The sequence below is a fragment of the Apis laboriosa genome, unplaced genomic scaffold (genome assembly GCF_014066325.1).
Source record: "Apis laboriosa isolate Shangri-la unplaced genomic scaffold, ASM1406632v1 scaffold69_cov144, whole genome shotgun sequence".
Taxonomy (NCBI): domain Eukaryota; kingdom Metazoa; phylum Arthropoda; class Insecta; order Hymenoptera; family Apidae; genus Apis; species Apis laboriosa.
The window spans coordinates 4,056,639-4,077,558 of NW_025224165.1; the positions used below are offsets into that span (position 1 = coordinate 4,056,639).

General features: G+C 37.1%; 1 protein-coding gene across 1 annotated transcript in view; it reads left to right on the forward strand.

Moving 5' to 3' along the window:
* Window positions 1-20,917, forward strand: part of LOC122719055 (titin-like) — a gene marked incomplete at its 3' end in the record, with an annotated part of 177,849 nt that extends 156,932 nt beyond the window's left edge. The window contains exons 98-108 of the mRNA XM_043944582.1: window positions 212-432; window positions 1,322-1,396; window positions 3,085-3,189; window positions 3,312-3,500; window positions 3,635-3,860; window positions 3,941-4,010; window positions 4,153-5,025; window positions 5,241-5,307; window positions 5,844-5,897; window positions 9,038-19,000; window positions 19,797-20,917. Coding sequence (XP_043800517.1) covers window positions 212-432; window positions 1,322-1,396; window positions 3,085-3,189; window positions 3,312-3,500; window positions 3,635-3,860; window positions 3,941-4,010; window positions 4,153-5,025; window positions 5,241-5,307; window positions 5,844-5,897; window positions 9,038-19,000; window positions 19,797-20,917 — 12,964 coding nt within the window. The remainder of the gene's footprint in view (window positions 1-211; window positions 433-1,321; window positions 1,397-3,084; window positions 3,190-3,311; window positions 3,501-3,634; window positions 3,861-3,940; window positions 4,011-4,152; window positions 5,026-5,240; window positions 5,308-5,843; window positions 5,898-9,037; window positions 19,001-19,796) is intronic.
* Between the last annotated feature and the right edge of the window lie 3 nt (window positions 20,918-20,920).

Here is a 20,920-nt window from a genome sequence, read left to right on the forward strand (position 1 = left end):
TATTATTAAAATATTTTTAATAACTATTAAATATATTAAAAATTACCACAATATTAATATATATTTAATTGTTATTCAATTATTTTAATACTTTCTTAAATTATTTCAATAATAATTCATCAGGTAAAAATTAATTATCCTAATAATTAGATAAATTAAATTAAATCCAAACAATTTCAAAAATTGCGCCAATCATTATTTCTTTCTTTAGGTTGGAAGTGAAAGTGAAAGGAAAACCAAAACCAGAAGGAAAATGGTACAAGCAGGGCGTCGAGATCGTGCCGTCCCAAGAATTCCTGATCGAGGAATTCGAGGATGGCACTTCCGTGTTAACGATAGCCGAAACTTATCCAGACGACATGGGTGAGATTGTGTTCGAGGTGCACAATCCACTCGGCGTATCGACCACGACCACCTATCTGTCGGTAGAAGGTAACGATTCATTAATCCTGAAAGACGATATTAAAAAAAAAAAAAAAAGTAGTGAATGCTTCGCTAATCTGCTTGACAAAAGTTATTTTCAGCTGCGCTCTTCTTCGATCGGAATCGTCATCGAGAATCCCCCAACGCTCTTCCCAAACCTTCCTCATAAATATCTTGAAACTCACACTGAACACTTACATCCTATCATTTACACTTTTTTTTCTTTCTATTATTTTGTTAAAATTTCCGCCAACTAGCTGAGACCCTTTAAGTTCCATCTGTTGGCCGTCGAATCATTGCGTAAAATTGATGATTGTTGAACGACAATTGGGATCATGATCGAGGATATAAATTTTACAATCGTGAAAAATTTTAAGATTCACGGAAAATGGAAATTTCAAATTTGAGAAGAAATTTTTAATTTATTTTTAAAAATATCTCGTACAATGAAATTTCTACGTATAAATTTTTTAAAATTTTGAAGAATTTTATTACTTTTTAAAATTATTTTCATGCAATATTTTATAATAACGAAAATACTTTCTTATCCTAATATTTTCAAAATCTTTACAATAATAATTTCAAACTTTATAAAATTAATTATAAAATATTAATAAATGATCTGATTATAGTTTTAAATATTCTCTAGCGAAATTTCGAGATTTGCAACAATAATAACCAAATTTCAACACAAATTGTTAACAAATATATTCTAAAAAAATATTCACGAAAAATTGAAATATTAAACAATTTCACGTAACAATTCGAAAGTCAAGAAACGAGAGATAAAATGCTTTGTATAACTTGAAAGCTTGAGAAAATTTTAGCACCGTTTGAAGGATGGAACTGGAAGGGTCGAAACGTTCCACACGTGTCTAACGACAGTTTTATCATATAGGAATCGTCGGAACGAAGGAGTACAGGAAGCCATCATGGGTCACCCAGATGGAGGAGATGCAAGAAGCTCTAAGAGGTAAGAGACGCCAATCTGAGGCGATCGATTGCATGTTGAGTGAGGCGGAGTGCAGCTTTTCCACGGATAGCCTGGATCGAGCCATTAGGGAGGAAGGTTCTCAAAGGGACAGCTCGACGATGATCAGCGAATTCTCCTCGACGAGAACCTTGATGAACATCGACGACGAAGGTAAGAGGTGTTTCGAGGAAGAAGATCCTCACCAAAAAGGATTCTTCCTGTCGAGAAGATTCTCAGACTCTCTGGAAATCGAGCAAGAGATCACCACCACCGAGTACTCGTGGGAGATGAGCGCGTCTAACAAAGAAACTTCTTCTTTCGAATGCGTAGAAAATGTGTTGTTCGAAAGCACGAAACGCGAATCGAAAAGTGAAGGGCAGAAAAGCAAAGTGGATAAAAAGACGAGAACCGAGAGGGTGAGTAAAGTGGTGAGAAAGAAGAAATTGGAGAGCACGGAGGAGAAGAGTGTCGCGAAGAAGGGCACGGAGACGAAATCGCATCCCGCGAAGAACAGGCGAGATTCTGCAAGTGGCACAAGTGGCAAATCTTCCAATGTGCACAAGATGAGATCGTCCAGGCTTCTGACGGTGGAAAAATCGATAAAGGGAACGAATGTGAAAGCTAGATCTCCATCCCCTGACCAGGCGAAGTGTTCAAAGATGAACGAGTCGAGCGAGAAACACAGAAACGTGAAGTCTCCTTCACCGACGAGATCGAGGCGAGAAGTAAGATCCAATGATAAATTGATCGCGACGAAATATGCGAAATTCAAAGAAGAGGAGGCCTCTATAAGCAGCGACGAGGTCGCGTGTAGAAGAATGGAGAGCGTGGACAAAGTATCGATTGAAAGTGAGAATAGAAGTGAAAGGAGAAAGAAGATCGTGTTGGATTTCGACGAGTTTCCGCCTCCGAGGTCCGAGAGGAAGACTCAGGCTAGATCCGATCTTTCGAACATCCAAGAGGCTGGTTTTTATCTTTCGCCTATAGAGGAGAACAGCGAAGCCTCGACCGGAAGTGGGCAGAGCAAACAAGTTGTCGAGCACTATGGAAAAATGATAGAAACGTCTATGGAGTACGATCATGCAAGGAAGTATCACACTTATCCAAAGTCGAGGATACCCGTGGCCAGATGGTCGAAGGAACGTCGTTTCGGAAACTTGATGATGGATCCGAAGATGTATCCTTTGGAGCCGAGAGAGATCGATTTGGAGGCATTCCAACAGTTGCATACGGCGGATAGCCAAGAGGAGTTGCAAGAATTTTTGTTGCTGGAAAGTCAGTGCAGCGGAAACCTCGGTCTGGCCGGAAATATATCGACTTCCGAGGTATCGTGCAACGAGCATCATAGCGAAGATGAAAGAGGCACCATGTCAGGTATTATTGTCGATCGAATCGTTAACGATTTAATATCGACTTTTTTTTTCTGTGTTTTCTTCACATTGAGATTGTTTTTTTTTTCGCATGATGAATCTTTTTGTGTACGTGTGTTTTTGTTCTTCTTTCTAACCAGATTACTGACATCGGAGTCACGCGAGTCGCACAATCACCAATCAAAAGATCAGGTAAATTATTCGTTGGAGATTTTTGATTGTATTCTGTATTGATGTATTATATATTCTTGTATTATGTATTCTTTTTTCTTCTTTCTGTTCATTTTAATAATTTTAATTGACGTATTTTATTCTTAGCCACGCAATCTGTACCACGATTCATTCAAGAGATTACCGATGTTTATGCGAAGGAAGGTGAAACCGCGGTGTTCGAATGCATATATTCTGGCAATCCTGTTCCAGGTATCATAAAAATACCTTATATTACTTTTCGTATTTTTATATTTTTTTATATTTCTAAAAATGAGTATATTAATCTTAACTTAACTAATTTATCTTTACTGATTAACATCGATAATTTCTAGACGTTGTATGGTATAAGAACGATAAGATGATCACCAATACCCCGAACGTGAAAATACGTCTTTTGGACGAGGAGAAAAAGACAATATTGACAATTAAACACGCGACCGAAGAAGACGATGCCACTTACGTGTGCAAAGCTACAAGTGAGATAGGTTTAACAACAACGAAAGCTAAACTACATGTAACAGGTACTGTTCTTTAAATACACCTTTTAAGTTTAATACGAATATATTAATAAATAATTATATTAATAATTAATAATTAATAATATTAATAAATAACGTACGAATATCATTTTTAATTATAATGTACAATTATCCAGAAATAACTGGCAAGGAAATCTTCATGGACGAAGAACAGTTCGAGGAGCAAGTGGTAGAGGAGAAACCTAAGAAGAAGCCAGAAGAAGAGAAGCCTCACAAGAAGAAGAAGCCAGAAATGAAGAAGGCTAAAGAGACGAAGGAAAAAATCAAAGGGGAACGTGTGAAGGTAGACAAAAAGGAGTTACATAAAGAGAAACTGGTTCCCAAGGAACAGCCAGAAGAAAAGTTAGTTGAATTAAATATTATTAAATATTCATAAAGAGCATATGAATACGTGCAAATTACATTGACAATTTGTTGTTCAGGAAAATTGTGGATATCGAAGAAACTCAAACGCTTGAAACGACAGAAATTATTGAAGAACAACCGACAGAGGTAAATGAAAATATATCAAATATATCAAAAATCATAGATTCTTTTTTCCTTCCACAACTTTCTTCTTCTTATCCCTTAATCAATTAATCCCTCTACCCTTTCCCCAAACGAATAAATCGATAAATAATCCTATTCGATGCAGGTAACACGAGCAAAGAAAGTGGTGCCGATCCAAGAGCCCCTAATAACAGAGGCGACCGCGTCACTGAAGAAAATTGACGATGAGAAAGAGCGGGAAATTATACCGAAGACGGAGGAGCGCGCGAAGAGGGTGGTGGAGGAGCGAGAGGGAGTGGTGGTTTCAGAAATGGCCGTCGAGGACACGGCCCATGATTTCACGATAGAATCGGTGGTCGATCGTGCACAGGTCACGTCGGAGACATTGCAAACCGTGTCCGTGTCGGAGGTGCACACGGAGGCCAGCGTCCAAGAGATCAGACGAGTGGACACGAGAAGGAAAGCGAAGAAAACCGTGGTCACAGAGGAGGAGGAGCGTCCAAGAGAAATCGTGATTGAGGAGAAGCCGAAAAAGAAGAAGAAGGAGAAGCTGAAGGCGAGGGAGGAGGTGAGCATCGAGGAAATAGTGGAGAGACAGAGGGAGAGTATCGCGAGAGAGGTGGAGGAAATTATGGAGACGCTTCACGCAAAAGAGTTCGGGCCAGGGGAGGCTCCTCTTCGAGAATTGGCCACCATCGGTTTCTTGGTACGCCAGGGTGTCTCTGTGAACGAGATCAACGAGAGCTTGTACAGAACGGACAATTTCCCTGCGCTGAAAACCCCCGAGGCTCAGAATGCGCTTGTCCAATTGGTCGAGAGGGAGGGTCATGGGCCATTGATCACCCAAGTTCTGACAGAAGAAACGACTACTGACGAGAGTGTGGTGGCCGCTACCGTCGGCTTCCGCGCCTTCATGAGGATGATCGAGTTGCAACACGTCACCGTTGAAGAGGTCCTCACTCATTTCGCACCGGAGGACTTCCGGCCGCGAGCTTGGGAGGTTACAGAAGCCACGGAAGTAAGGAATTGTTTTTTACTTTTTTCTCTGCGTTCTAACGTGATGCTTACTATGTAAAGATTTTAGAATCGCTTGAAATTTGATTTGGATTTTTCTAAAATTATATATTTCTTTTATTCTCAAAAAATTTTTTAATGAAAATTTAAGTACAATCAACAATTTTGATTATAATAATAATAATAAATTTTAATTAGAAGCATACTAATCATTTATAGGTTGAAACGGAGGAACGCATTACGGAACGGGTGGATGTCATTCACAAAACGGAGGTCCATTTCATGGGTAAGTGGAGAATGCGGCGTGAAGTTTGAAACATATAAATAAATAAATAAAGAAAGAAAAAGTACTTATAAAACACGAACAATGCAATGTTAAAATCATTGCAGCTTGTCTTTTCCATTTTAATGAACATTTAAAGCATCTTATTATCATATTTTGGTGTGTGCTTGCGTGGCTGCCTATATACATAACTTGTACATGTTTTCTTTTTTTTTATACTTTAATTTTTTGTATATAGTCCACTAATATAAGCTCGAATAAGCATGCGTTTTATTTTCGTTTTTTTTTCTTTTTCTTCTTTTTTTGTAAATATAATTTAATAAGAAAGAAGAAACTGAACGTTTCTTCCCATGTTTGTATTTTATGTATTGTACATCTTGAATAATATTGAATAAAAGACATTTTTTTACCACGTGCCATAATTCTGTGTGTATTCTTTCTTTTTTTTTTTCTTTTGAATGTTTTTTTGCTCTTTTCACTTGTCTTCACCCCGTTCCCAAAAACTCCTACGAAAGAAACTATGGATTTTCTGATTGCAGAGAGGAGGGACGAAAGAAAAGCCGTCCGCACGCAGGATATTCGAGACATTAAAGGTTTGAAGCAACGAGTTTCAATGCATGGGATATACATTCGTATTATTCGGAATTCGAATCACGAATGGATACCATCATTAATACTATCTTCTATCATTTTCTTCAATGCTAAGATTTCAGTGTCCAGACAGTCGACACCACATCAATATTCCAATTCTTTTATTTATTTTTCAATTTTTAATTTTATTTAAAATATTTCTTGTAGATTTCTTGTAGATTTAATTTTTTTGAATTTAAATTTATATATATTCCTTTTCCTACTTTTATATTATGATTCATATTATATATGATCAACAAAAATTAATATTTTTAGAGATAATTTTTAATCCTTGATTAGTATTATATATATATATATATATATATATAATTTTAGAATATTTAATCAAGATTGAATTGTTTATTATGTAAAATACAAAATAAGCATTGAAATGAAATATTTAAATATAAAATGATATAAAAACAAATATAAAATTAAATATTATTTTAATAAATTTCAATATAAAATTGAGTTAAATTATTACAACAAAATTTTGTATTTACTTAAAAAAAAAGATTATTTCATTTTAATTTTTACTATTATAAATAACATAATTATAAATAATTAAATTATTTATTTTCGTGATATTTAATTATGGATATCACGATTCAACGATGCCAATCAAGGATTCATTAAATGAAAAAAGTGTGGTGATTCTGAATGGATATCAAATTCTTCATCAAACATTCCGCTATAAGCTTGAATCGATCATCTTAATTGTTTAATGATAAAAAAAATTCATATCGTGTTTTTAAAACTCATTTGCGCTGACTAATATCGATTATTGTAGATCAAAAAAATCGTTGAGAAAAAAAAAATGTGCGCGATCGATTATACGATACGGTCTCTACGTAATGATTATATTTTATTATTCTTTCAGATGCATGAAGCTTTACTTGATCGAATAATAGCAGTAAAATCGTTCTGCTTATGCCGCTATGCTTTCCACGCGCCGTATCCACCTTTATTCTATTATATATTAATCCTCCCTGTTCCTTATTATTTAATCGTCTAAATTATTCATATAATCCGATCCACATGACCGAATCAATGATCCAGCACCATAAAGCTTCTCGTTTTGAGCTTCGCTCTGCTAATCGCAGTTTCAATGTAAGTAGAATTTGTTTTCGGCTTCGATTCATTGTATCTCATACGTACATATATGCATTTGGCAATGAATTCATCATAATTTTTCTATTTAATTTCGTTTCATGTATCTTTCTCGTGTTTCGTTTTACATTCTTTTTCCAGGAACTGTGAAATAAAATATAGAATGTCATTATGAAATCGTGCGATAAAATTTTATTTACCTGCAATATCATATTTATATTTTTTAAGAAGTTTAAATTTTCTCTTTCATCTTTACTTTTAAAAAAATTGATCAAAATAATTAATAAATGAAAAATTTCGTTATAAACTGTTCAATTTCAATTTGAGAATAAAAATTTATCCGAATTATTTATCCGAATTATTTGTAATATTTCATAGTTTCTAGATGCAACATGTAACACGTCATCCATTTGTATTGATATTCTCTACATAATAATTAGTATTGCAATATTAGAATGCAAATGTACCGTATTTCTTGTTACTGTTACACATTCAAGTTACACACTCACATGAATCTATAACAATATTGCATACAGGATATATTAGCGACTTATTTTATACCAAAAATTTATTTTCTCTCCTCTTTTCTTTTTATTTTCTGCATTTTTTTTTCTTTTCTTAATTTTATCGCCGTAGTAGCAAAGCACGATGTGTAACAGACAAATGTCTCCTTTTTTTTCTTTCTTTTTTTTTGTGGTTTATGTTGGTTTGACTTCTGGCCGGCTATTATATATATTTATTTTCACTGCCACTACACGATATTTACACACCGCATATTACTTGTTATTAAACAACGCATGCCCCGGGTGCTTGCGACTCAAGCACTAGTCACACTACTCTTTTAGATACCGCAGCAAACATTCCAGAGACATCGTAATTCGAACCAAATAAAACCCAATATTCAATTCTCTCGAATAAGTTGTACCATGACATAATGAGAAACACTGTAAAACGATCCATTTTCACTGTACAAACGGGCACATTATCTATACTATTTGACAGACAAGGTTCTGTTTTCTGACTTATTGAGGATGATATGAGAAATTATAATTTTCTATTATCTCGTTTCGCGCTATCAATAAAATTATATATAGGATATTCTGCATAAGCGAAAGAATATTTTTTTTATTTCTTCTTCATGTTGTTTAAAATATAAATTTTGTTTATTTCTATTATTAACTGATTAGCAAATTTTAAATTGTAATAATTTTTAAATAATTTGAAGCTATAAATAGTAAACACTTTATTGTAAAAGATAATTCTATAATAAGATAATATTATAATTTGACAAAAATTATGTAGAATTTATATGAATGAATATTTAAAAATTAATAAAGAATGTATTGCATTCTGTAAAACTTTATTTTATTTTATTTTTTTCTTTTTTTTCAAAGATTTCATTTCAAATTCAAAGATTTCATTTCAAAAATATACGTGAAATATCCTATATATATAACGAAAATATTTATTTCTCTTCTTTGGTTTAACATTTAAATATTCTCCTCAAAAGACCAACACTTCATATCAGCACAATGAAAGGAAATTGTACGATACCTTTGGAAACCGCGTAGAATAAAATAAAAAACACGCTGTTCACATTTTATCCGCTGTAATCCACTTAGTTTTATTTTCTTTTTTGTTTTCTTTTAATTTTTTTATTTTTTACTTTATTTTTTTTACCTTTTACACAAGTTCCGGCGTGCAATGTACGTAATAGTAGGTTTTTTTGTCTCACTCCTGTATCGTATTAAAGCACGTTGAATTCTGTTGTCTGAGCAAGCAGCATCCGCATCAATGGTTCGGCGCATGAAACGCTGCTGTAAAAAAAAAAAAAAAAGAGAGAGATAGAATTAAAAGTAAAGGAATGATATTTTCACGTCTAACGGCAAGTGAGACTGAGCGAGCGAGCGAACGAGCGAAAGGCAGAACGTGAGAAAGAGAGAGCAATCGCGTTCATGATTATGACACGAATATTCTCACATACTTTCCACAGAATACGAGGACACACGGCAGGCACACACGACACTGCGCGAACGAAAATTATCGAAACCGAAGGAACAAATCGAGGAGAGAAAAGAAGATAGGGACGAGGGGGTTCAGGTTGTAGAGATCGAGGAAATTGAGGAAACCGAAACCGGGAGGAAGAAGAGAAAGGATGTGGAAGAGATTGAGGAAGAAATCGAGACAATTATCGTTGAGACAGACTCGAAGCGCAAACTGGCTCAGAAACAAAAGAAACGCGTGGATGTGGAAGAAGAAGAGATCATAGAAAAAGAGAGAAAAGAATTGACACCTAAAAGACCTCGTATTGGACGAGATGAGGTTGAAATGGAAGAAATCGAAGAGTTCGAGATAAAGGAAGACAGATCTGTGCCTTCCCTCATATTAAATGTTCCTAGCCAACGTCATCAGATAATACCTTTGGACCGTACTATCGAGCAAGCACTTGGTAAACCGGAATTGGAAAAAGCTAAACTAACAATGGACACCATTACGCCGTTAACCGAGCATTTGGTTCCTATTCAGGAGAAAGAAATCGATGATATTAGCCAAATTAAACTCATAGAACGGAAAGCATCCTTGTCCATTTCGCCAATGGAACCTTACTCCATCACGGAAACAACCGTCCAAGCTTCTACTGGCGAATTCGTGGGTACTTTCAAACCTACATTCTACGAAGCGACATGTGGTATCGTGCCATCCGAAAGTCTGGTAGTCAGCGAAACTCTGGCCAACGATGCTGGATTATCCAGTTTAACCATTAATAAACAGGAAATCAGTAAAACTGCAGACGTTAGTGTGACTCTTCAGGAAGCCACGACTGTTTATGAAACCATGGTAAGTCAAAAGGAAGCTCCAACGGAAGATTTCGTGTCACCATCGACTGTCAGAGCAGAAGACACTATCCTTCCTCAAATAGGATTGTCTGTGTACGAGATTCAGGAAGGATTAACGGAAGATAAATTAGAGCCCTTGAAGACTTTACCGACTAAGCCTAGAGTGAATGTCACTGCGGTTGAACCATTGCTCGTGGAAGAGGTTAGAGCAGAGGACAAACCAGGAAAGTATTATCCAGAACTTGTAGTTCCGACAGAGGTCGCTACTGAGACCGTAATTCCTCAACGACAACGAGTGACTGAGGAAATGCACGCACCTGAAAAGGAGGGCATGTATGTTCCAGGAAGATTACCACCTAGTCAGAAAGCACAAGTTGGAATATCTTATGGAAACGAAACTGCTATAGTTCAGCAAAATATCGTACAGGAAAGCGAAGGGGTATTTATTTCAGAAAGAAAAACTGACACTTTTGAAGCTACGCCCAATGTCACTGTGCTTGAAGGAGTTTCCGTGTCCACAGTTCAAACTCAAGATACGGAAAGTGACTTGACGATTGAAGAGATGAAGAAGGCAGTGGCTGATTTGAACATCATTGAGATCACATCAGCAGTGACGAGTGAAACTGTGCCATCTGAGAAAGAGAAAGAATATCAACTCGGAGACAAACCAGCTATCAAAACGGCTGAAATGTCTATTTCCTTGTTGGAAATCGGTTCCATCGCGAGCACTATCATTCAAGAGTCTGAAGGAATATATCATCCTGATCAGAAACCAACCAAAGTATTGGCAGAAACTTCTATCAAACCTGAAGAATATGTGCAAATATCTGAGATTCAAACAGCGGATTATCCATCTGATTTTAAGGAAGAATTGAAATACGTGCAAGAAAGTGGAACAATTGCTGTACAATTAATAGAGGCTAAAATGATTCAAGAAACTATGACCCATGATCGTGAAGCAAAGATGGAGGAATTAGTAAAACCAGAAGAGCGTGTTGTAGATACAAGCTATGATGCAATTAAAAGTGTCGAAGTATTCCAAACTACATCCATAGAGAAGGAAGCTGATCTAAAAATCTTCGAAATGCCAGAATCTCATCGTGGAAAGGCAGTACCAACTCATCCTATTGTTTCATTGGAGATCGAAATGACTCAACCGGAAGATAATTTAGGCATGATAAAAAAGGAAATTCCATCGTCTGGTATCGCTAAAATAGAACCTATTGCTTTGCAAGAAACCATAATAGGTGAAACTGTGATCGTTGAAGATGTAGCACCGGTTCAAAAAGACAAAGTTCCTGAATTCAAGATGGCCGAAGTGATAATGAATGAGATTGAAAGTTTACGCACCACAATGGTGATAGCCAGCGAGAAAGAAGCTGAATATACTGAGATTTCTGAAGTGAAAGGAGCTTATGCTACTACAGAATTTACTACACAGGTGGCGCCAGTATTCGAAGAAGTTAGAACTCACTCACCGACAGAAGAATATATCTCGGAAGAGAAACCAATCTCCAGTGTGGCTCAACCATCGCACGTTCCATTAGAAAGTGTAACAATTGCTATGCAAGAATTGGCAGAAAAGGAAGATTTGTACACGACTGAAATACAGCCAAATAAGAAAACTGCGATTGTCGAATTGACCGAGCCTATACCCGGTCCAATTGTTCTTGAAGTTATTTCTCATGATCGTGAGAATGTGTACAGTCCTGATGTAAAACCACAAGATTATACCGCTGAAACTTTAGTGTCTGGTCATAAAGTTGCATTAAAATATGAGACTTTGGTGGAACAAAGTACTGCTAACATGAGCATCGATAAACCGAAATCAAAAAAGGCTATACCACAACGAGATGCTTTGGAAGAATTGATCGTGACAGAAACAACTATTGCCGAGACTGAAAAGACCAGAGAAACAGATATTCTTCCAACTATCCAAAATGCAGAAATTGAAATTCAATCGAAAACCGAAAAATTAACCGTGATCGAGGTGACAAGTATCCAGGAAGAAGAAAAATTAGAAATAGAGAAGATACCAAAGGAAAGAAAAGTTGTACTGGGTATCACTGAAGGACACGAGGTAGCTGAAATGCAGGAGACTGTTCTAGCAAGTAATATTAAAATTTTAAAGGAAGAAAAAGTCAAAGAAGAGCACGCTAATCAACAACAAAGTGGATTAGAAGTTGTAGAGCAGACAGAAATATCAATCTCTGAGAAAGAGTCTCCTCTTCAAGAAGACGTGAGACCTGATATCAAAAACGTTGAAGTTACATTCCAAGAAGGGGAGGGTGTTGTGGTAGATATGACGCATCCTGAGTATAAAGAGGGAATATTCACTCAAGAAGAAAAACCAAAAAGTGTAGAAGCTACAGTAGATATCATCACGCAAGGAGTAGCATCCAAATTTGAAATTTTGAGTGACACAGGCTTGAGTGATTTGCCGCATGAAACAGTTCAAGAGATGAAACCTAAAACTACAATATTACCTATCGAAGCTGTAGTTGCTGAAGAAGTACAGACGAGAGAAACAGAGGCACCATTCAGTAAGATTAAACCTAACGATAAAAAAGCGAATCTCGAGTTTGTGACAGGTGAAGGTTTGATTATTTCAGCGATTACAACTGAAGATAAGGAGAGTCTACTTCCAGAAACTGAAAAACCGAAAACCAAATCCGCCAGTTTCGACATTCCAACGCATTTAGTAGCTCAGACCATCGAGACTACTACTACAGACAATGTAGGCGAGTTTAAACGAGAAGAAATGCATACAGTTACAGCTACAACTGATCATATCACATTCCGCAATGTAATTACATCTGAAACAGCTACTGGTGATCTTGAAAAATCGATGGAAGACTTCGTTCAACCAGACAAAAAAATGGTCAATGTTTCTTTTCAGGAGGAAGAAGGCATAACAATTATTGAAACAATTGCATCAGATAAAGAGAAAGAGTACTTCAAGAAGCTAGAAATACAAGGAGAACAGGCTACTGCAAGCTTTGATGCGCATAAAGTTGCACAATTAACAGAAATCAATCCAGCTGCTATTTCTAGAGATTTAACTGTACCTGCTCCAATCACAGTAGCTGCCAAGGAAGAACGATTACCATTTGAAAGTATCGTTCAAACAGAAACCATCGTGTCTGAAACTGAGAAGGAATTCAAGAATAAACCTGTAATCACTAATAAAGCAGAGGTTTCTGTCAATGAAATCATCAGTGCAACGACTACTACTGAGATTCTAGCTGATAAAGAAGATATTCTTCAGATATCTGAGAAACCATCTGAGAAACAAGCTAGTGTACAATTCGCTGGACACGTGATTGCGGAAAAGACAGAAGTGACTGTCGATTCCAGTGCTGGTAAATTGGAAAAAATAAAACCGGTCTCCGCATTAGCAGTGCCATCTAGCATCCCTTTGGAAGCTGTGATCAGTTCGGAAATTCAACCAACTGAAGTTGAAGGACCGTTTATCAAAGACAAAAAACCATTGAAAGCTCTAGCAGACTTATCCGTAGTAGAAGAGCAAAGTATAGAAGTGTCAACCGTGATCTTGGAAGATAAAGAGGAAGAATACAAGTCTAAAAATTTACCAGAGATAAAGACTGCTGGAAAGAATCTGGTTTCTGGTCATATGGTAGCCGAAACGACTATGCAGATTGTAGATTTCAGCACTGGAGAATTCATTCAAGAAAAGCCATCAGGTGCTATTGCTGTATCAGAACATGTTCCATTTATTTCATTAATAGAATCTCAACCAATTATACAGGAAAGCGAAGACAAATTCATATCAGGCCAATTACCAGAAAACAAGACCGCCATTATAGATCTTGAAGAGAGTAAGAAAATCGTAACTGTGTCTCAAGTAACTCCAGCAGATAAAGAATCTTTATACATTTCTGAAGAACAGCCGTCAAAGCACGCAGCCTCGATTGGATTAGACTCCATCCATGGAATTGCTGAAACAACCACCATCTCCGTAGAAGATTCAATAAGTGAAGTGAAATTAGAGAAACCAGACATCAAGAAAGCACAAACCAGTCAAGAACTATATCAAAGCTTACTGGTCACGCAAGACATCGTTCAAGATCGAGAAAATACCTTCGAAGGAAAGTTTAAGCCAACTATTCAAAAAGTAGAAGTATCTATCGAAGAAGGCAAACATGTGACTAGTGTCATCGAAGTTAGCGCAGCCGATAAAGAAGAGATATTAAAAACAGTCCAAGAAGAAAGAATAAGATCAGTAATGCCGATTATTATCTCTGGACACGAAGTAGCGGAAAGATCTGAAATTATACCACATTTGAGTACTAAAGAAATGGACATCATTAAACCTACTACAGCCACTGCACAAGTAGGTCAAAAACCATTCGAAACGATCGAGATGACAGAACAAGTACTGGCAGAAAAAGAAGTAGACAAGATCGAGGAAATATCACTGCAGAAGACTAGTGCTCGAATTGCCATAGACGAAAACAGATTTATCGCTATCACAGAAGCGACCACAGCACAAGATGTCGAAGCTGAACTGTCAATAATTAAGAAACCTCGCGAAGAAATAGCAAAATCATCGATGGAGGGTAAAGAAGTCGCTGAACAAATGGAGGTAAGTCTCAGAGAAGGACTGGGAGACTTACCTGTAACACCACGACCAACAACATTCGAAGCTCATTCAACGCAGACTACATTGGAAAGCGTTGATATCAGTGAGACTGTTCCGCAAGAACATAGCACAGTATTCGAGGAAAAGATGAAGATGGACGAACGAAGTGCGAAAGTGAGTTTCGTTGAAGGAAAGAGTGTCAATATTTCTCACGTTATTTCTCAAGACAAGGAAGATACAATGATTATACAAAAACGTGAAGAGAGCACAGCGGAAATGACTCTAACAAAGGTTGGAATGGATGTAGCACAAAAAGCTCAGGTATTTATTGAACAGAGTACTGGATTGGTTCAGCCGTTCGAGAAATATGAGGTTCAAGCTCATCATAAACAGGATGCTCTAGAACCCATTATTGTGGAAGAAATCCCAAGCGCAGAAAGTGAAGGAGTTTTTGATAAATATCCAAGAACAGTTTTCTCTACAGCGATGCAGACGTTCGAGCAAGGTCATGGAATATCGATAACGGAAGTCACTTCAGCGGAAATGGAGTCTGTACTGAAAGAAAAGAAACTGGATACTTCGCAGATAGCTAATAGTACTCTTATCATGGAACGTAATATCGTTGAAACAACTATGATCGAATCTCAAATTAGCATACCAGATAAGATAGAACAAGTAAGCATGAAGCCTCAAGTAGCTATTCCTGAACAAGACACTTTCGAGAGCATCATAGTAAACGAGAACATAGTGGAAGAAAGCGAGCGCACATTCGAAGGTGTCTTCAAACCTCAAACTCAAAAAGCAGATATCGATATACAAAAAGTGACATCTCTTCAAGTGTCAGAGACTATCACGGAAGACAAGGAAAGTGTTTTCGATGTGGTACCTAAACGAGAAGAGGTCAAAGCTATCCAGGACATCAGTTTGCATGAAACCGTGATTGGATCTTTAGTAGAAAGTATTCAGAATATTCAGGAAATTCACGAGGAGAAACAAATATCATCTCAAGCCACGATGGCTCAAACTATGATAGAAACAGCTATAAAAATAGAGACAACTGTTGGCGAAAAAGAAGACACATTTGAAGGAAAAGATTTTAAACTTGAACAGCAAAAAGGCAAACCTCAAATGGAAGGACTTAGTACTGTCATTGTTACGGAAATTGTTTCTAATGAAATTGAAGATATTTTACCAGCAACAGTTACTCCCAAAGAACAACAGGCTCAGCCTAGTCTTACAGGCAGAGAAGTTCCGGAAATAACACAAGTGATTGCTGCGTCGACTACTGAAGAATTTGAAAAAGTAACTCAATTGAAAAAACAGCAAGGCAAGGTAGAAATGGAAGAGATGTCTTCCGTCACAATTTTTGAAGTAATTTCTAATGAAACCGAAGATATATTTGCTTTGAAAACCACGCCTAAAGATCAAAAAGCAAACTTTAATATTTTAGGCCGTGAAATCGCAGAAACGTCCCAAATAACCACTATAACGGAAACAGAAGACCTTACATTGAAGAGACCCGAAGAACAAAAGGGAAAACCTAAATTAGATGAACTGATACCTCTTACAATTTCACATGTGGTATCTGAAGAAGCAGAGGAAACATTGCTAACGATTGAAGTTCCAAAAGAGAAAACAGCTCAGCCAAGTTTGACCGGAAGAGATGTTGCAGAGATTATGCAAGTATTGGCTGTTGCTAGTGCTGAGGAACTCGTAGCATCCAAGGCTCCGGAAGAACAGAAAGGTAAGCTACAAGTGGAAGAATTGGCATCTTTAACTGTCTCGCAAATGGTTTCTCAAGAAACGGAGGAAACATTGCCTACACCAGAAATACCGGTCGAAAGAGAAGCCCAACCCAGCTTAATAAGCAGGGACGTAGCACAAATGATGGAAATATTAACTATGGCAAATATCGACACTTTAGCTGAAGATAAAAAGCCTGGAGAACAGAAAGGTGTTCCTGGATTGGAGGAATTTGTTCCTTTATCCGTGTCGCAGACGATTTTCACGGAAACGGAGGATGTGTTAGTCAGTCCTGAAGTACCGACAGAGAAAATTGCTCAGTCGAGTTTGACTGGTCACGATGTGGCACAAACAACTCAGATATTAACTATGATCGCTGCTGAAGAATTAATAGCTGATCGTACACCAGAAAAACAAAAAGGAAAACCAAATATAGAAGAATTGACATCCGTTATGGTTTCTCAAACAGTATCTCATGAAACTGAAGAGACATTGAAGAAACATGTAGCTCCAAGTGCAGTGACAGCTAAAACTGCATTATTAGGAAGAGAGATTGCTGAAACTAGTCAAGTTCTTACAGTGACTAGTGTAGAAGAATTGCATAAACCTGTTCTACCAGAGCAACAGAAAGGAAAACCAAATGTAGAAGAATTGACTTCTATCACGATTTCTCAGACGATATCTCACGAGACTGAAGAAACTTTAGAGAAAGAGATAACTCCAAATACAGCGATTGCTAAACCTGCACTGACAGGTAGAGAAGTCGCTGAAGTCAGTCAAGTTCTTACGGTGGCTAGTGTAGAGGAATTAGAAAAAGATAAATTACCGGAACAACAAAAAGGAAAACCAAATATAGAGGAATTAACTTCTATTACGGTTTCTCAAACAGTGTCTCATGAAACTGAAGAGACATTCGAGAAACAGGTAACTCCAAGTACAGTAATTGCTAAACCTGCATTAACAGGTAGAGAAGTCGCTGAAGTCAGTCAAGTTCTTACTGTAGCTAGTGTAGAAGAATTAGAAAAAGATAAATCACCTGAGCAACAGAAAGGAAAACTAAACGTAGAGGAATTGACTTCTATCACGGTTTCTCAAACAGTATCTCATGAGACCGAAGAGACATTAGAGAAACAGATAGCTCCAAGTGCAGTAATTGCTAAACCTGCACTGACAGGTAGAGAAATCGCTGAAGTCAGTCAAGTTCTTACTGTGGCTAGTGTAGAGGAATTAGAAAAAGATAAATTACCGGAACAACAGAAAGGAAAACCAAATGTGGAGGAATTAACTTCTATCACAGTTTCTCAAACAGTGTCTCACGAAACTGAAGAGACATTCGAGAAACAGGTAACTCCAAGTACAGTAATTGCTAAACCTGCACTGACAGGTAGAGAAGTCGCTGAAGTTAGTCAAGTTCTTACTGTGGCTAGTGTAGAAGAATTAGAAAAAGATAAATTACCGGAACAACAGAAAGGAAAACCAAATGTGGAGGAATTAACTTCTATCACGGTTTCTCAAACAGTATCTCATGAGACCGAAGAGACATTGGAGAAACAGATAGCTCCAAGTGCAGCGACGGCTATGCCTGCATTATTAGGAAGAGAAGTTGCTGAGATTAGTCAAATTCTTACAATGACTAGCATAGAAGAATTACAAAAACCTACATTGCCCGAGGAACAGAAAGGGAAACCAAGATTGGACGAATTGACATCCATAACAATTTCTCAAATAGTATCGAGTGAGTTAGAAGACAAATTACCATCTCCTGAGAAGCCAAGCGAGAAGATCGCACAACCGCAGATGGCTGGCAGAGAAGTAGCTCAGAAAACGGAGATTCTAACAGTGACTACTGTCGAAGAGTTGGAGAAATCAGAGAAACCAGAAGGTCAAAAAGGGAAACCGGATGTGGAGGAAATGAGTTTTCTCACCGTTTCCGAAGTGGTGTCCATAGAAGCAGAAAAAGAATTACCTGCTCCAAAAGCTCCCAAAGAACACAAAGCGCTTCCACAATTGGATAGTATCGAAGTAGTACAAACATCTGAAGTATTGACAATAACAAGTACAGAAGAACTTCCAAAACCTAAAGCTCCTGAAGAACAGAAAGGAAAACCTCAATTAGAGGAATTGCTTCCTTTATCTGTGTCAGAAATCGCATTTGGCGAGGTGGAAAAGAATCTCGCTACTCCAGACGAACCCACCATTCAAACAGCTAAGCCTAGCTTGATAGGCATCCAAGTTGCTCAGAAATCTCAAGTGATTCCATCAGTTGCGGCTGGAGAATTGCAAAAAGAGGTGAAACCAGTTACCAAACAAATAATTCCTGAACAGATACCATTCGAAAGTATCGAGCAATTGCAAGCAATGACCCAGGAAAGCGAGAGTACCTTCGTTGTGGAGAAAATAGCAAAATCAGTCACAGCTGAGATGTCATTCCGCATGTCTGAAAGTGTGGAAGTGACGCAGATAATGGCTACGGAACAAGAATCGAAAGAGGTGATCAAAGGCGTTGCCAAAGAAGTTTCTGCTCAACCTGACGTGATCAAGCACGAGGTTGCTTTGAAAACAGAGGTCCAGTTAGCGGACATGGCTGATGAATTTAAAGTGATGAAACCGGAAGGCAAAAAGGCCAAAGGTGTGGATGAAATTCAACAAAGTGTAATCGTTACAGAACCGCTGAGTGCCGGTGAGATTGAGTCAGAAATGCCTGAGTCTGTATTACCTTCCGCGAAGTTAGCGAACGTTATTGTCGAGGCAGAACATCTGGAACACGTTGTGGGTGAGTATTATTGTTATCAAGGTATGCGATTGGCATCGACGGGACGGACGAGCACGTGGACAATTAGGAATGGACCAGGAGACGCTTTGACATGTCGATAGTAAATTTGATTCGTGAGGTCGTAAAGAATGATTCGATCGAAGCAAAAGAACGATCAACTCGATAAAAATAATTATTTGTATCTACGAAGTGAATTTGTTAGGATCATGATGAGTAGGATAATGATTATAGGATAGGAATAAAATGTTGTGTAAGGTAGGTATATGAACAACAAAAACAAACACTAGATATGGAAAGAAACATAGAAACAATACAAGTTAATCCTTCACACATAGAACACACAACAGTTCATTCATGTCAAACAAATAATTCATAAGACGATTTTGATGCACTGTATTAAATAATATTTCCTTAATATCCTTTATGTAATGAAATTTGTATCGAGACATGTCATGAAACTAGTAATGGGAATAGAAGCAAATAACACATATCATATACGGAGCCAATATATATGCAAAATATATATACTATACATACTTCAATTTCTATTACAAGTTGCAAAGTATGTATCGAGACAGTTTTATTACGTAACGGATATTAAAATCGGATAAAATCGAGAAACAATGAACAATTTACAAAAGCTCTCGAATGAAGTTTCGCCTGCAACATATTCGCGGTAATGTGAGAAGTCAAACCAAAAAAAAAAGAATAAATATAAAGAAAAAAGCAAATAGTCCAAAAACGATTGTATCACAACACATTAATCATATCACACTTGTTCTTGTATACATTTCAGAAACTACAGAAGTACCAGCGCAACAACATCACATCACAATCACACAACACACAACAAAACACGATACGCCACAGTTGATTGAATCAGATACAGAGGTAATAGAAGAATATACGACGAAATTCAGACGCGGAAGCAAAGAAGATGAGACCGCGGCAGTTAAAACAAAGAAAACAATTATACGTAAGAAAAAACCAGAGAACGAAGAAGACAATGTCGTTGTCATTGAGGAAGAATTGGAGGATATCAAGCCAAAAATACCATCAATACCAAAGAAACAATTTATGCCGATTGAAGAAATAACGACTACAATAGATGTCGAAGAAATAATACCGACCAGAATAGATGAGGCCGAGGAAACAGTGCAAAAAGAAGAGGAAAAAGTACAAGTAGAAGAGATTCAGGTTCAAGATATGGATGAAAATAAGAAAGTTACAAAAAAAACTATACGTGAACGAGGAAAAACACAAAAAGTTATGCAAGAAACTACGATAGAAGAAAAAGAAAAGTTACCAGAAACAACAATGGTGACGAAACCAGCTGAAACGAGAGAAAAAATTGAACCAAAAGTGAAAAAAGAAATACCTATCAAAGAAGAACTACCAGAAGAAGAAACGAAACCACAAATTTTACCACCGTTAAAATATATTACACCTAAAGAACTAGTTGAGGAAAAAACTACAGTGACAGAAGAAATAACAATAGAAGGTAAACCAAAAAAGACAACAAAGAAAAAAATAACTACAAAAAAAGGTAAGCAACAGCAAGTGACAGAAGTAGTTACAGTAGAAGAGGAAGGAAAGGCACCTGAAACAACTGTAACAGAAGGACCGCTAGAGGAAATTGTTGAAGAAATAATAAAACCTCTTCCGTCACTAGAAAAAGTCAAGCCTACGGAAGTAGAGGAGATAAAGGAACAGGTAACTGTAACAGAGGAAATTACGAAACTCGGTAAACCAAAGAAAACTATTAAAAAGAAAATCATCAAGCGGCGAGGAAAAGAACAGCAAGTGACAGAAGTAGTTACAGTAGAAGAGGAAGGAAAGGCTCCTGAAACAACTGTAACAGAAGGACCGCTTGAGGAAATTGTTGAAGTAACAATAAAACCTCTTCCGGCACTAGAAAAG